The sequence below is a fragment of the Paralichthys olivaceus genome, chromosome 3 (genome assembly GCF_024713975.1).
Source record: "Paralichthys olivaceus isolate ysfri-2021 chromosome 3, ASM2471397v2, whole genome shotgun sequence".
Taxonomy (NCBI): domain Eukaryota; kingdom Metazoa; phylum Chordata; class Actinopteri; order Pleuronectiformes; family Paralichthyidae; genus Paralichthys; species Paralichthys olivaceus.
This window is the reverse complement of record NC_091095.1, coordinates 6,119,121-6,137,517: the sequence shown is the minus strand read 5'-3', so window position 1 is coordinate 6,137,517 and position 18,397 is coordinate 6,119,121. Positions and strand designations below refer to the sequence as shown.

At 42.1% G+C, this 18,397-nt stretch overlaps 1 protein-coding gene across 1 annotated transcript in view; it reads right to left on the bottom strand.

Moving 5' to 3' along the window:
- raver2 (ribonucleoprotein, PTB-binding 2) overlaps positions 1-11,176 on the bottom strand; it is a 65,027-nt gene extending 53,851 nt beyond the window's left edge. Inside the window, exon 1 of the mRNA XM_069521647.1 lies at positions 10,771-11,176. Within this exon, the coding sequence (XP_069377748.1) occupies positions 10,771-11,073 (303 nt within the window). The 5' untranslated portion in view covers positions 11,074-11,176. The remainder of the gene's footprint in view (positions 1-10,770) is intronic.
- Positions 11,177-18,397: the final 7,221 nt, after the last annotated feature.

The following is an 18,397-nucleotide window of genomic DNA, read 5'->3' as shown; positions in this document are numbered from 1 at the left end:
TGAATGTGGGGAAAAAGAACAATTCTAAAAGAAATGATTATCATATCATTATTATAATGAGTCCACTCTGTGTCGTCGGCTAACGTTGCCCATATTCTGTGCTTCTATTCACTGCTGTTTGTGATGTATTTTGTGTGTTCCATTCAGGCATGAAGACAAAAGAGCTTTGCATGATTGTAATGCATCAACTCGTGAAAGAAAATTTGATATTTTCAGGAGGTCATGTGGTCATTTACTTCACAGAAAACATGCATTTATGTCATCATTTCCATACAAATAAAATAAATGCCTCAATGTTTGAAGTGTTCTAATATGTAATTTTTTTTCTTGTTCAGTCCCTCTAAACACCCGCCCACCCACCCACCCACACATGAGCACAGCGAGAAGAGCGAGCAGGCATGTTCCCTATCAGTGAAGGCTGTGCGAGGCAGCCCACACAGAAGGTCAACTCGCTCGCCCTTAAAAATCAGTGCAGAGCTAGTCGTAATGGCTGAGAGGGAAACAGAGAGAGAAGGAAAGGATACATTAGATCTGTGCTCCATATTCATCTATTTCATGATCCACCCATCCTGCCCCAGACAAGAGGAGGCTGAGTAGCAGCGTTAGTGTGAAGGGATGAAGAAGAACCATCTGAACACTTAGTCGCTGATGGCTACAGACAACTACCACCTATAATAATCTTGTCTTGACCAATACAGTATATACTTCACTGAACCAGTTGAAAACTAGAATCACGTCCTTTTATAACTCAAGTTGCAGTTTACATTATTGTTTGTGCAGTTTCTGTGGTGGGGATGTAAAACAAATTACATCTGTTGCAACTGCAGAAGCATTGAGAAAACAAAGTTTTAATGTTTTTTACAAACACACAATACAGGGCAGTAGAGAAACAAGGTAACTACAATAAGAATAAAACAGGAATAAACTATTTGGATGAAGGTGTGAGAGGGTTTAAACAAACTGCTTTAGGCTCTTATCCTTAACCAAAGCCCTGCTTCTTCTTTTAGATCTGGTTAAACCTCTGTTTCAGGGTTTGCATGGTTTATTTTCTCTTAAAGTGTTTGAATTGACACGAAAGTCATAGACTTCAGGAAAATGTATCCCCTAAGTAAAGGAAATTGAAGGGAACTAGAAGTTCCTCCCTGTTGTTCTATGCGTCTACCATCCAATGCAGTTTCAATCCTCCCAAGTGTTCCTGATATGCAATAATATAAGGTCAGTGTAACCTTACATCAAAATCTAATTCATTCATCTTTAAGTCCAAGTGAACCTTTTTTCAAAGTAGAAATTTCCTCAACATGTTCCAATAATGTGTTTTTTAAGGTCACAGTGACGTTTGACCACCAAGTTCAAATGTGAGTTCAAATGAACACTTGTACCAAATTTGAAATGAATCCCTGAGGGTGCTCCTGAGATATCGCGTTCACGAGAGAAAAAAAAGTGAGGTCAAAGCAACCTTGAACTTTCATATTTTTTAACCTTCAGTCCAAAAGAATGTTTGAGCTAAAGTTGAAGAAATTCCATCGAGGCGTTCGTCAGATATCATGTTCTCCTGGACAGACAGACTGAGAGACGACCCTCAGACATAACACCTCCTGCCGTTGGCTGTATGCTGCTGCCTTATTGAACTACATGATATTTGCTGTAGTTGGTACTAGACAGTGTGCAGACACGACATTAAAAAGTACTCTGTGACATTCAGACAAGGTTAAATCTATCGTCTCTCCCATTCTGCTGCTGTTTTTTTTTTATTGCATGGCCCCGTGATGTTCTGTGCTTGAGCTTAAAGTCAGTGTCTCACAGCACTGGCAAATTACAAGACATTTAAATAATATTTTTAGGCGTCCAAACGGCCCAACATCTCATCAGAGCCAAACAATTTACCAGATGAGCACACCATGCCGCTCTTTATGATATTCCTGTTTCACCCGATTTCGTTTTACATTCCATGTTTTAATGACGTCTTCCTTCCACTACATCCCATCACGCTGGTCCACCATGTTTTGCTTTGTTTCATTGAGATTCCCACAGCACTAGTTCAACAGCTTTCTAATTAACACTGCTGTAAAAAACTAAGCGACGCTCACGAGTGTTTCAAAACAGCCACTGGGCTCAGTAAAGACACAGTAAGAAAAACCAGCCTTGAGCTTTAATTTCATAGACAGCAAACACATCTGTTTTGCCCGATTGCAGGTCTTTAAAACCAGCTGTGATGAGGTAGACTGTAGGTGGTCAGGCCAATCGCCTAATGTGTTTCCTATTCAACGCTGTTCTACAACATGTTCCTCTATGTCCTGCTGTTCTATACAATGACTGAGCAGGTCATGTTGATCCGTGCTGTGCTGTAATGTTCACTGTGTGAGTCTGAATGCTTGAAAAGGAGCTGACATTTATAGCAAGTCCAGTGAGTACCCCAGCAACTGACCTATCCCCAGGGCCAGTGTGTACATATGTCACTGCACATATGTACACCGAGGGTCTGAAAAACTGGCTTCAGAAGATGAGCTCGGAGAGGATGTGATAGCAGACTTGTCTTAGAGGTGGTATGACTACATGAAACCAACTCTGTAGGTTCATAAAGGAACATTAAAGGAGAAGTTCGGTTTTTTTCAACCTGGTCCTTATTTCCAGCATATGGTACGTAGATCTACTCACCCATAAAGGTTTGGAGTAACTTTGAGTCCTTCGGACGCTTTTAGATCGGCGTATATCCATACAACGCAAGGGTTCGGGGCATCCACAATACAGCCTCTAAATAACGCATTATCTGCAGCGAAACTCTTTATTTACTATGAATCGCCAGCACTAGTCCCCTGTGAGTCTCGCCAGCCTCGGAGCTAGCGTTGGGTATGTGCGAACAGGAACAGGAAGCAACATAAAATACTATGAACGAGAAACAACAACGGTGAAATGTAAGACGAGAGATTTGTTTTCCGCACTGAAAACAAGGTAAAACTCTGAGTGTTGAAAACTTTTTGCCGACTAGTAGAGTCATGACTGATAAGAACCAGTCAGGAAGCCATATGGTTGACTATGGTTCACTGCGGCTGTTTCTAAATTTCTACATTTCAGGGTCTCAAAAACTCCAGGGTAGTCCGGATGGCAGGCATCAACGTAGCAACAATGTTTTAAATGTACAAAACTGCAGTGTAGATGTAGACTAAGGTGCCACTTCCCTTCTTCATCATCTCTGAGATGTTTTTTATACAACTTAAGCGGAGATGATCTGTGGTCACTTCAGTTTATCGGAGATGATTCGTAAAGACACATTCCTGTAGGTTTCACACTTGACAATGCATATCAGAGCAAAATCATGCCATTTGTTTGGCCTCGATTCTAAACATGTCTGGTTTCCTCAGTTGTCCCTTTGTTACATTTCTACACAGGGTCTCTGGACCTCAGCCAGAGTGACCGCCGGGTTCTCGGTCACATCTGTCACCAAGGCCTCTCTCCCCTGATTGCTCAGTTTGGCCGGGCCACAGCAAAGAGCGTGAATACTTCTGTGAGCGATATTTTGAGTACTTCGTGAATGTACACTATTGGTCATGACGGTTTTCAGACACACACACCTCCGAAATCTCAAAGCCTCACTAAATTAAACCAGCTGATTGGTTTCTGTAAAGTGTTTAGGTATTTCCTCTTTTTCTTTTTATTAAGTAAATGGTCATCATTGTTTAATCAATCTGTCTATTCCCCAAGTGGGATTTTCTTGTTTCTTATTATTTCTCAAATGGCTTCACGCTTAATGTGAATAGCCAGACTGGAAAAGAAATGGCCAACAAACATCTCAGAACAACATCTGTGCACACATTAGTTTACACGGGGGGGAGATTTGTGTTTGTTTTTCAGTCGTTCTTCATCTCAGAAACCAAACACACACCATCACTGCAAAGTGACACAAATTACTGTGTCATAGACAAACCGCAGTGGTCGTGCTCATGAAAAGCAGCCATTGTATGACTGTTGCATCTGCTTTGTGCATTAGATGACAACACACACACACACACGCACACGCACACACACACACACACACACACACACACACACACACACACACACACACACACACACACACAGAGATGATGACTTTCATCAGGAATCCAACGTGCTTCAGTGTCTTTCAACAACAAACTGAATCCTGTCTTAGAATCTAAATACTTCACATATCCCAGGAGGTGCAATCAAGGAATTCCCCACTGTGGAAGATTATTAACGTGACAAGTCTCATCCCCAATCGTCAGCATGTGTTCATCTATTGGTTTTTACTTTCGTTTCTGCTTTCAGTTTCTAGCAAATATAAAGCAAGCCGACGACAACCTGCATTTTTCCTTTGGTTCCGGCGTTGTCTTGACCCCAACTTGTACTCGAATCACAGTTTGATAAAAGCACAGTATAATAATTTATATTTAACAGTGAGAAAGACAAGCAAGAATCATCTTTCTCTTTAACAGACAGAAAAAAAATAGAGAGAGACAACATTCATTCACAACACAAACAAGTGCACACACATACACACACACACACACACACACACACACACACACACACACACACACACACACACACACACACTCACACCTTTTGTTCCGCAGTCATAAATGAGGTGGCATAGAAACACAAACACAGCCACTGGGGGAAAGTGAAAAACAGCAGTCTATCATTTCAACACCTGTGTGTGTGTGTGTGTGTGTGTGTGTGTGTGTGTGTGTGTGTGTGTGTGTGTGTGTGTGTGTGTGTGTGTGTGTGAATGAGTGATGGGAGGAACAGGGTAGAACTGAGGGACAAACACTCTGCATGGCCTCTTTACTGGCTCTAACTGTGTCCTTGACCTACTGATGGAGTGATGTATGCTACAGAGAGAGAACAGAGGTAGAAGCCCACGTCTGCCAGCGAGCACAGCGCTCCACCCACACTCAACACCAACCGTGTGGTTTAAAATGATGAGCATTACAGTAACGGCAACATTATCACCGTCATTTATAGAGCGGCACTCCTGGCACTGCATTCATACCACGGATTTTAGTTAGCCAAGTACATCTAATGTTCCATATATATATATATATATAAATACACACTACAGGACAAACCCTGGATTCCATGATGTTGATGATGAAACAAAATTCTTTCTTCTCAAGCGTAGAGAAATTTATGAAATCTCTGCAGGTTGTAATTTCCAACTCTACTTTGATGGAAAACAGATAAAATTGTCAATATTCAACACATGAATGGCTCCGATCAGTATAATTCTTTCTGCTTTCAAACAAATATCTCTTAACAGCTGCAGCTAGTGACACAGACAGAGAAAGGTAGAGCATGTATGAGTCAGGGTGGGAGGGTGTGAGAGAGAGAGAGAGAGAGAGAGAGAGAGAGAGACAGGTGGCTCACACCGTACACAGCGCGGATCAGTGGCCCATCAAATGCCTGCCAGGAGAGCTTCTTAGAAAACATTCACATCACATATTGTAAGCAGACAAGCCTGAATACACATGCGTGCAGGCATCTTTTTTTATTTCTCTCTCCGTTTCCCTTCAGCCTGTTTTACACAGCCTGTTCAAGACCAGGCTGTAGCACCCTCATTCCAACTCGCCATTATTTTTGAAAAATAAAAGTAGAATTGTTATTGCAGTGCAAACAGTCACAGAGCCGGATTGACGTCCGAGCTGTCGGGTTGCACGTCACGCCTCGGACAATCTAACAATCACAAACTGCGGCAGCCAAACGTGGCTTGTTTGGTTTTGTGTAAACAAACAAAGGCAGCATAACGATGATTATTCTGAAGCGACACTATGTGGTCATGGTACAATGGTCCGACCAAGGTTGATGTCTTTGTTCCATTGTTTACATTTGATCTGGTTAGTTTTGGTATTGACAGGTTAGTAGACAGGCTGTTTTTGATAAAGTGAGTATTAGTATTTCCATTTGAATGGCAAAACCTTTGTTTCATTGCCACTGTGATATCATTAAGGTATTACTAGTAAAATATCAACGGATCAACAGAGGCAAAGACTGCAAGCAATCCTGCGTGCTGCTTCTTACTCTTCTTCAGTTCTTTGACGCCGTCTCCTTGCAACTGGTCTAAAACTCCAAACTATCCAAAGAAGTGTTTTCACACCTTCCACAGCTCTTTTGGTCGGTATAAATTTTAGTAAGTTGAAGCAGCACTACTTTAGCATTTAGCAATCGCAACTGCTACTTGATCAAACCCAGAATGTTGCTTCGGTATATTTCTATTTCTTTTCCTTTGACATGACTTCAGTAGAGAAGATGGACGATTTGATCTCAGCTGAGGGAAGCAGGTGTCTCGCCTTGAGACAGGAGTGATTCGGCTGTCAGCCGGTATAAACCCACCTCCCTCTCTTTTCCACACCCACCCGGCTCAGCTGGGCTCCGGCCCTGAAGCGACTGGGCTCAGATTGGAGGTCCCACCCCCCCACTGAGTCAACAGTCACTCCTCCTCACACATCAGCAGTGTTCTGCAGACATTACGTCGAAATCTCAATTCAGAGTATTTCTTATTTTTGTATGAGGTGGCTTGCAGTACCCAATGTGTGGGGGGGGGGGTTCCCCTTAAGGTAATATTAAAATCAATGAAGTGCTTACACAGGGGCAAAGTTACACCTTGCCTTCATTAAATAACAGAGAGAATACAACCTGGAACTACAATGGCACTTGGTTGAGAACATTCCTCCACCAAGGCTGAACAGTTGCTTTAATTATGCAGCAAATCCATCATATTAATGAGGTATTGTGTAAATACAGATTTGGAATAAAATCAAATAATTTCTGTGTGGAGTTTGCATGTTCTCCCCGTGTCTATGTGGGATTTCTCTGGGACATGAAGGATGGGGCTAAGATAACTGGGGACTTTAAATTGTGAATGTGAGAGTGAATGGTTGTTTGTATGTCGGCCCTGTGATACACTGGCGACGGGTCCAGTGTGTACCCCACCTCTCAGCCATTATCTACCGGGATTGGTTTCAGCGCCTTGTGATCACAGGGGAAATGTGAATTAACGGAATTTGTTGATTTGACCTCTGTTAGAACAACCAGGTCAAATCAACAAATTCCGTCAAGAGCTGTGCGAGATACCTGTGACCTAAACATCTGCAAAACCTTGAGGTGACTGATGCCACAGTAAACAGCTAAATCACAACTGTGTGTGTGTGTGTGTGTGTGTGTGTGTGTGTGTGTGCGCACACACGGGCACACAAGTGGCGAAAGGGATGAAGGTGACGAAGGCTGCCCACTGTCATGAGGGGGCAGATTTTGTGAACATCTGGTTCTGACGCACGCACACATCACAGCATGTAAAGCAGGAGGAGGAGGCGGATGGAGCAGCTCCGGCACACACTGCGTTTGTGCACAAGCACGTACAATCACAGCCTGCATGAGTAATTTTTTTGTTTGTTTCTATGAAACTGAATAATTCAAGAAGTTGGAAGAAGTCCTCAGTAGAATCCTCCTCGTGCATCCACACACACATTTATTTTAACTCTTGTGCATCTGGAAATATGATTTCACACAACGTGCTTGGATTTAGTAAAACATCCTTTTTAATTTCTTAGAAATTCCAACTGGAGCAGGGGCAAAATTCCTTCCCAAAACTTGTGCTCATCTTCTAGAAGAAATACTTCCAACTTTGTCGTTTGCTCGCGGGAAATCGCTGAGGGATTCCATCTGGGGTTGGAATCTGATACCTGGATACCGTAAGCTCTGTCACAAACAAATCTCTTTTTTTCTCCAAGTTATAATTCAACAGCAGTAATTCCATAGTTCTGAATCACTACCATCACCTACCTTGTGGCTCATAAAACACACATTTGGGAATAGCATATCTGTTATTCTTCTGCTTCAGAAACAAACTTATCAACATTTTGGATTCTCTCCTGCTAATATCCCGGTTGCAGCTGCAGGTTTTTAACATAAATTGCCAAGATTGTAAATCTCAAATGAACCTTTGAGTTTTATTTAAACACAATATTCTTACTTGAATCTGTCTGATTTGATGAAATGGTATAAAATATCAAATGCTGTCTCACATCCTCATCACTCTTTCCACTCCTCCTCACCTGCTTGTCCCTCAACCACCTTTCACCCCTTTTTCTATTCTTTCCTTTACATTCTTCTTTTTATCAGTCCCTCATTTCCTCTCCTCTTAGCCAGCCTCTCTTCTATTTTTCACTGCTCTCTTCCCTCCCCCTACATTTCCCCGAGACGAGGACTGTCAGCAGAGCCATATATCTGACTAAGTGCACCATAGACTCACACACACACACAGACACAATCTGTGATATAGTGTCCACTAAAGGGGCAGCAGGAAAGCAGGAATGAGAGGATGGGAAGATGGAGTTGGCTGGACGTTGTTGAGCCCACACAGGTTAAATGGAGTCAGTTAAACAAGTATTCTGATCTTCATTCTATACTGATCATCTTTGAGACGTTTCTACTGAAGTCCACCTGTGGTAAATTCAATCTGTCGCGCCTTTCTCGCAAGTGAAGATACTTATCACATCAAAAAAGCAGAGCTGTGAGGTAGACAGGATTGTGTTGAGATCAGGGGAGGCCTCCAAAAATGTCTCAATCACGTCTTGAGATAATGTATGCTGTGATCTGGCAACACAAATAATGCGGAAGATCCACAAGAGTACAGCAACCTCCATTCATTTTACATGGAAGAAGTCAGGAACAACCAGAAGGGTTGACCAAGAATCCGATGGTCGCTCTGGCTGAGCTCAACAGAAGAAGATGCGAGAAACAACAACTTTGTTCCCTAAAAAAATCTGATTTCATCTTATGGAAAAAATCTATAAAATGTCACGATGAATATCACTGGACTCCTGAGCCCGACCAAGAAAGAACAAGTGCAGATTTTTAGCTCTACACGCACAGCAGAGATAATGAATTACTGATGATCAGATACTGAGATGGGATGACTGATTATAATCTTCACTTAATTAGTCCATTCATCATTTAGTCAATAATATGTAAGTTTGGTTTTTCCTCCAAACAACTATTGGGGAAAAAAACTTTGTAACAGCTAAAAAAGGACAGAAAGCAAAAAAATCTCTTATCTTTAAATTCCATAATCGATTTCACTACAAAGACATAAGGTGAACACTAATAACAGCATTTCATGGATCGATACAGATCTCAAAAGAAAGTGCTCATTAATGTGTTTTTCTGTTAGTGATGGTTCCAACATTTTGGATTGTGCTGGAATGTGGTTTTAAAAGCTTCGTAACCACTCGTCTCCGTCTGCCAAGGTGCCGAGACATCTGAAACATCCACAGCCTGAGTTAATGTCAGTTCAATAGTATCAGTGCCAGTGGAGATGTCAAAGAGCGTGCACTTCTCCTTTAAATGGACAGATTTATGTGGCATATTGAGCAGGACAGACTCCATGCAGCTCTGCTCAGGCTCACTAAACATGCAGCGCTCGCTCTGACACATGAATAATGTGGAAAATACTGAGAGAGAAATTCCACTTCTGTCTTCACCTGATCTGAGTGACTTCTCCTCTCCCCCCTCTGTTTCTCATTTCACACACACACACACACACTTGTCTCTCTCCTCCTCACACACACGGACTAAAAGACACACACACACCAGGCAGAGCCGAGAGCTGCTTCTCCTCAGCAGTGAGTCTCTGTCTAAGAATGTTTAGTGCCACAAGCCTGAAGACGAGTTCACCATCGGCGTCTTTGATCCGCTGCCTCATGAAGGCTTGCACACTGACACAACTGTCTCTGGGACAAATCGAAAAGGTCATCAAGTTATAAACAGTGGAGTGACTCGGTATGGTCTCCTGCACATGGAGTTCCTGCGTGCACAACAAACAGCAAGGAGAGGAGGAGAAAGGAGACTGCTCTGCTGTTAAAGGGATCTGTTGACATGTAAAGTCAGATAATATGGATTTCAACCGTCATGTCTTGAAAACACAACAATCTGAGTTGGAGGCAGAAGTTGTCACAAGAAACAATGAAGACAGACGAATGCAGCGACAGATGTTACTTGACAATAGCAAGAAAAATATTTCAATGAATATGTTATTTTCGCAGGAGGAAGAAAAAGCCGACTGTAAATGCCAAGCTGTAGTTCATTTGAAAAAACTCCCACAACAGAAACAATCCTGCTTTCTGACTTGATTATATATGTTGTGGCAAGTATAGGTTCATGAATGCCTCATCTTAAAATGGTGGATAAACTCATCTGCCAATCCGAAATGTTGCAGTATGATTGACAGGTAGAAGGCATCTGCAGCATCTCATCCTAAATGACTCATTACCACATTGTTTAAGTGCTTTGCATAACATGATTTATAATTATACTGCTTCTGATGGTGTTTAGGTTTGTTTACATCACGGTTAAATTTAACATTCACCTTTTTGTCCATGTGTATCGTACTCTTCAAGTGTCATGTATGGTTTTTAACTTCCGGAGGTAATTGATCCATTTTCACATGTATCAACAGCAGAGGGATGATGCGTAAAATGATCCAAAAGTGGCCAAAATTGACAACTCAAATTAAAACTGACGATTGAATTCACCAAGAGGTGAGGTTTGAAAATAAGAATAAATATATGTTATTGTACTTTAATACAACCCACAATCATTGGCAGCATCAGACGGGTCCTCCTGAAAAGTACGAGTCGGTGCAAACTAATCTGAAAAACACCTCCGACGCGCAACAAGCCTGGTTGTGCGCAAAACTTGGAAACCAACTAAACCACGCTACTTTTCCCCCACAGTGTTTTAATGAGGACCGTGTACCTGGTTGGTGGTGTCCGGCGGAAGGTTCTTCATCAGGATTTTCCTCCTGTTGCTCAGCTCCTGGCGAGTTTTGGCCAGACGCTTCTCGATCTCCTCCGGCTCCAGGTCCGGCAGGTCGCGCAGGCAGATCCCGGGCTCGGAGGGCTGCGCTGCTCCCGCCGCAGCCGCCGCCGCCACCACCGTCACCGCCTCCTCATCCTCCGGCTGCCGGCTCTCGGGGCTGTCCATCTCCGGGGAAAGTGCGGTCTCCCGGGCTAGAGAAGAGTGAACGCTCGGCGGCTGGATGGATGAGGCTGCCGCCATCTTGGGTAGCTGAGGGAAAAGTGTGTGAGAGGTGGAGAGGAAGAGAGAGAGAGAGAAAGGTGGAGAGTGAGGGAGAGAGGGAGAGCAGGTGGGAGGTGTGTCAGGAAAAGGAGAGAAAGAAAGAAAGCGAGAGAGACACTAAAGAGTAAATTAAACCAACGTCTTCCTCAATGTGTTTATTAATAATCCTGGAATATCTTTTTTACTGAGGCAACATGATTTTTCATTTGGCTCATAATGAAATAACAGACTTCTGCTCTGTCTGGTCTGCTGCAGCTTACGTTTCATTTTAAGAGTTACATGAAACTTCTTATTTATAACAGCAGGTTGGAGCTCACGTGTTTTCAGTCAGACTCCTGGCGACCCCAACTGTCTGCTGAATGTATAGGAGCCAATCAGGAGCCATTAAAGCATCAAATTAATATATTTAAACCTCTGTTTGTTGGCCTCTCTATATTTTATTGTTTATTTTATCATTGTCACCTTGTTATTATCTATCTATCTATCTATCTATCTATCTATCTATCTATCTATCTATCTATCTATCTATCTATCTATCCGTCAATTCATATTCATATTAACTGGTGCACCCAACAGTAATAACATCTTAAAATCACATAAACATCACTCGTAATATTTTCATTATAACAAAGAATGTGACTGAATGTAAATATGAGGACACACTGTTCCTGTATGAATGTGTGTGAATGGTTGAATGGTGAAACTGTGATTGGTCATCACGACTAGAAAAGTGACCATTTTCCACCCACCTCACCTCTCCTCCATTTTTCTCCACTCACTCCAACCGGTCGAGGCAGATCGCTGTTTTTGTTTGAGGTGTCTTCCTATAAACATTTGGTTTTTTTCTCTCTATACAAATAACGCTGAATTGAAATCACGTGTTGAGTGTGGGATGTGTTTCCTGCTCTGTAAACTACATACAACACATCTCAGACTGAACTGGTACAATGTTGTACATCAACACATTTCTTCATTTGGTCAAAAGGAGACGAGAGAAAAAAGTCAGTCATTGGAGAATATCTCTAAACCACCAGAGCTTTCCTTCTCCTCGTGCATAATGTGACTGTGCCGTTCCTCCTCTCTGTACCAAAGTCACCCAGTGAATGCCAAGCCAGCCAGCCAGCCAGCCAGCCTGCCTGCCTGCCTGCCTGCTTGCCTGCCTGCCCACCGTGGGTGGAAAGCTGCTCCTGGCAAACAGAGCTCCCTGCCGAGTCCTTCGCAAAGCCTATGTAGCTTCTGCAGACACACACATACATACACGCGCACAAACACACACACACACACTCAGGCGATGCATATCACACTCATGAAGGCATGGCATGTCAGCGAGCACAAACCAACCCACATATTTAGAACACGATCATGCCAGGACCTGTAAGAGATGGTGAAATCAACCAGCATCAACCAACCTCCAGGTTCTCTCTTTCTCTCTCTTTCTCTCTCTCTGTCGCTCTTTCTCTCTCTTGCCATCTGCGTAAAGCGTTTCTTGGCAGATTGGAGTCCAGACAATCACAGTTGTCAGTGGGTGAAAATGATCTCACATTGCCAAGTGAAGTGGCTGAAGCAGCGTAACCAAAATACAACCGAGTGTATGCGGATCGTCCTTGTGAATAAATACATGGAGCTCAAGCTCAGTCCAATTCCAGAAGGCAAAGGCCAAAGAGAAGATCAGTTTGTGTCATTTCAAACAGAGGTAATAGAGGATGAGCAGTATTTTTTTTCTGTAAAGTTCATGAGGTCAAACACGTTGTCCTGCCAATGCTCCTCCACGAGCATGTAACCAGTTTTACGAGGTAAAAGATTTCAGGAGGCAGCGATAACGGATGAAACTACTCGTTAAAGTGGACCAGAGAAAAGTTAGAAACCATTTCAAAAAGTGGCAAATTATTTCAGTCATTCAAGACATTTTTTTGTCTTGATAAGAACTGAAAGGGAAAGTTTTGCGATTCACACACACACACACACTCATACAGTGCATCTTTGTGTGGCACTGCTGGCACAGCCATTAGGGGCAATTTTGGGTTCAATACTTTGCCCAAGAACACTTTGGCAAGCTGAATAGGGGAGACTGGGATCGAACCGCCGCCCTGCTCTAAATACAGAGCCACAACCGCCATGTACACTGATGCATCTGTTTTTTTTTTTACTAGTAGTTGGACAAAACACCACATCAGAAAATGTCATTTCATGCTCTGGGAAATTCAAATGGGAACAATTTCCTTTTATAGAACAAAACCTATTACTCGGTTAATCCGGGATAAAAGTTAGCTGCAGCCCTAATGAACATGTTGAGGGCTTATCCTGATTCTTGATATTCAGGGTTCGAATCTTGGACTCCTGATGAACAGCAGGTTGGTTTAAAAACTTGTCCTCCAGGAAAAGAAACCAAAAAAGCAAGAGGTGCTCATGACCATCACCAATCTTATGTGCAGCCATGTCCATCAAACACTGCACATCAACTGCAACAGAGACATTTATCACAAGGAGGAGAAGTCAGGGTTTGATCTATCTCCAGCTCGTACAATAGTCAGAGCCGACGGACAGATCGGGGAGCATGAATCACTGAGCAGTGCTGCTCTGAAGAGACAGCCAGGACTCGCCTGTCACTGGTGCAGGATGATTTTTGAAGACGTGTGAATCCCTCCACTAAGTGCTAAACAACGTTTCCATGAGAGAACAATTAATTTGTTCTCTCAGTCCCCCTGGCACACACGCATGCCAGCACTGTAATACACTCAAGGACATTGCAACACACACACACACACACACACACACACGTCAGTATCTACCCTGCACGCTTGCACACTTTCTTTTTTTACCTGTGTGCAAATCAAACCCAACAATAATGGGCTATGCTCCACAAAGCAAGGGAGAAAAGAGATGCTGTATAGTCCCTCTCCATTTAAAACACTGGAGCCCTGCTGGTGCTTCAGTGTGTCAGCCAGTGATTCACAGCCTTTTTGGAGTGGGTGGAAGTAGAAAGGAGAGGAAGAAAGCAGGGATGTGTTCGCCGCTGCTCGCTTGGGACTGAAAGTGTGAGGGCGTAGGTGGGCAGAGTGGCTGAACAGGCAAAGCGGGCACCTGGGATGATCTCAGTGGGTGGGAGGACGGGAGGAAAGAGGATGGGAGGGATGGGAGCGGGAGGGAAAGGGGGATGGGGTGGACCCTAAGTGGTAACGAGGTTCATTGTGCATTGGAGGGATGAGCGCATATGCACATGTCGCCCTGCAGCAGATGTAAGAATGCACCGTATATAAGCTCCATTTATGAGCTTGGTGCATGCCGTCACTTCTTTCCTCTTAAAGACATGGAGGGATGTGTAACCTACTAAAAACAGCTGACCTAAAACCATGTGGGGGACAAAGTGCACAAGTATATTTCCCTGCCCAATTCATGTCCTAATTACAGTGGTCATAAGCATTACGTCTCCACCGGTGCATCAGGGACACTGTCCAGCATTAATGAGAAGGTTGCATCTACACGCTCTGATTTCAACCCAAGCAAATCATACGTGTGCACATTTTCATGTCTTTATCCTCCCCAAGGCCCCAGTTTAGATTTTCTTCATTTCATGCTGAACTAATAATACTGTCAAATTGCTTCTTGGCGTATTTTCCAGTAAATTTCAATGTTGTCAGTTGTTGCACAAATTTCCCCCACACATTGTTTTTTAGCAAAATATACACAATAAAAGAAAGCAAGCGTTGTCTGTCAAAGTCATTTCAAGGCTCTGTGAAATTGCTTGTATGCACAACTTAAGATGACTAAGATGTGTTTGGGAAACTGGGACTCCCTGAACTTCACAGAAATGTGCTGCTGGTGCACGTCTGCCGTACTAGTTGGCAGAGCAGAGGCCGACTGAAGTGACCCGGGGGGTGCACCGAGTTCAGTGCTCAATTTCAGAGACAGAGAGAGAGCAGCAGACAGCCTGAGAGAAAAGGGAGATACGATGGTGGTACATGGATAAAGACAGAGGTATGAATGTCCTTTAGTGGACAGGTGGGACAGACAGACAGGGGGTGGGGGGCTCCTTCTTCTCTCCACGGTGCTGAAATACCTCCCTGTTGATCTTCAGTAAACTGAGAGCCCAGCGTGCCCCTTGCTTTTTCCACTGCACCTCAAGGAGACATTACTTGGCTGCACTCTGTGACCTTCACTAAGAGGCACAGAGGCAGAAGAGCACATACACTCACGAGTGTGGATTTTAAATCAAATGTGAGATTTTACATGTGATGAAGGGAAAGCAGAGCAAATGCACAGTTTTATACACTGTCTGTACTGTTCAACCACAGCCCAGACGTGTCAGTGTTCAAATAACTTCCCCTCTGACATGAAATTATTAATATTTTACCTAAGATGAATTGGACAACATGTTGATCCATGTTACTGTAAAAAAAAAAAAAAAGAACCAATGATTGTCAGTCCATCTCTCTCTACTCTGACGTCTTCAAAACCAAGTCAAGAATATATAAACTGGTGTTTTTAATTATTGATGCAGACGTCTTCTTATGCCCTCAGGAAACAAGCTATTGCAGAGCTGTGCAACGAGCAAAACCCAGTTCCAACAAAAGCTGAAGACAGAAGCGACGGTTGTATTTTTCTTTTCAAAATAATTATCAAAATAGTTCCTGATCAATCATTTTGGTCTTTTTAAAAAAATGTTTTTACCAAAACTACCAAAAAACGTGGTGGTTCCAGCTTCTTAATATTTTCTCACAATAGTTAACTGCATATATTTAGGTTAGCATCAATATACTTTATATATAAATAGTCAAATTATTTTGAACTTAATTAAAACAAGAAATTGATTCATTGTAAAAAAATAACCAACATATTATTCCATAATGAAGATCATCAGAAGCTGCAGATATAAACACCAGTGTAATGCACGTTTAACACAATCATTAGTTAAAAAGCTCATCACATGGTTGGGCTAACATGCAACAAAGGGAAACAAACACACAAACACAACACTGATCTTTTCCTCCTAAACCAAAGTGGCCTCTTGCTGTATTGAATCAGATCCATGTTGCTTCTCCATCCTGTGGTTGTTTCCCTCATCCCCTGGCAGGAAACACTGCATGGGCAGAAAAGCCTCATAAATAACTGATAGGTCTTCAAGGCAGAATATACTCTTCCACTGTTCTTCCTTCAGCCACAAACTGCATGACCTTTGACCAACATGTTGAAAAAAAAAAAAAATACAATATCCCTATGGAGCCAAGTGCACATTGAAGCTGAAACACAATTTTATTCTGAAAGGGCCCTTTTCTTCAAGTAAGGCTCAAGAGTTAAAAAACGGACTTGAGGGATTTGGGATTTCTCAAGTTTTAAAAGCTCAGATGTTTTTCTTCACTACATAATCCTTTAAACATAAAACACAACACACACATTTTGTATTCTTAGTGTGGCAGAAGAAAACACTTAATACTGTGATATAACCCGTTAGATGAATTATAAGGTGTTCTCCAAATTGCATTTTCATTTTCTGTAAATAATGAAAATAGGTTACGTAGCAATTCCTGTAAGTTATCTCCGCGGAGCTGTTTGTAGAACACAATCATTCATTTATACTTTCAACAGGATGCAGACTTTTGGATTATCTCTCCAGCTACTGGGTCAGACAGATATTCCAGTTTAACCGTAGCAGCAGCAGCAGCAGAGACATCCACATATCATTAAAAATCCTCCCGACCAAACAAAGCAATTTGCAGAGTAAGTGTCAGAAATGTTCCCCATGTGAACCAGAGGAAGTAAAACAAGCTGCAGAGACATCGGACAATACAACACAGATGTGAGAGAGTGTGAATACAGGGTCACATAAAGAATTCCTGGGAAATGATCTCCCTGGTTTACTGTGTGCGGGTTGTGGGTGAATCTGTGCCATGACAACGACAATACAAAGACACAACTACTTGTTTTCCATGAAGTGAGATAAACTGGCACAAACTTTCTTTGTTACCTGATCTGCAGCTTTCTGTGAGGACTTGGCTTGTTCTCCTGTGTTTGAGCAAGCCAAGTCCCCCATCACGTATTCATGAGGCGAAAAATGTTTTGTGAGGTTACTGTGAACTTGACCTATGACCTCCAAGATCTAATCAGATAATCGTGGGAGTTCAAGTGAATGTTTGAACCAAATTTGGAAGAATTCCGTGGAGGAGCTCCTGAGATGCTGCGTTCACAAGGTCAACAGGATATCTCAGGAACTTCTGCAGTATTCAAAGCGTAAAAATGTTAAAAACAAAATTAGGCAATAACGAAAAACACAATTTAAGTGTAAAATGGACTTTATCACATTCACATTGCAATAAATCTCAATTTGATAACTTTATATGATACATGGGGGTATGGAGGGGGGGGGGGGGTGTACATATGTTCCTTCAGTACAGTAATTTATGCAATTCAGAGTGTTCTTGTATAGAAACACACACATACTTGTTTAAAATGGCTGGTAAATACTGTTTAAAAGCTTTCCAGAAAAAAAAAAAAAATCAAACCATTTTGGAGAAATTAAAATTGCCCCAACATAAACACACATCAAAGGATCCGCACAAGACTGCATCTGATGTATACTTCGCTGTGCGACGAGATATCAATGTCAAACTGAACCGAGATACCGCAGAACATCTTTGACTACAACTCTGACAAACCTTTCGGTAATTATTAGTGGAATATTTGACCCACTACATATAGTAGTAGTACATCAAAGATTTTGAAGGCAATACCATAAGGTGTGTTTTAATCTCTGCTCTATTAGTGGTGTCAAATTGTAAAGCAGTTTTTCTTAGCTGCACGTTTAAGGAGCCGTAGCTGAGTGTAAATATTCAACCGAACTGATGCTCGAGCTATAACATCGGTAAAATAGTTTGAAGTAGCAACAGAAACAAAAACCCTGAATCCACCACGCGGTCTGTTCCGGCCTTTACTCTGCGAAAAGATGTACCGTTATTTCATGACTCTAAATTAGCTTTCTTTAACATTTTCATGACACGCAATAAATCTTTTTTTTAAACTAGACGTCTCTCAAACATAAAAGTGTGTATTAATTTTTCCAAGTACTGACTTCCATCCAATATGGACCTAAAGAAAAAATAAATCTAAAAATAAAATAAAAACATCCAAGGCATCAAAAATATAGTGAGACACCATGAACAGACAATTCAAAAAAATATCAACCCGAATATCTGAGCGTCATTTGAAGCTTACATTATGTCTCACCAACATAAAAAATGGAGTGTACAAGACATTAATAGCTATTTGTGATTCTGTATTTACACTTCATAATGAACCTCTGAAGAACAAT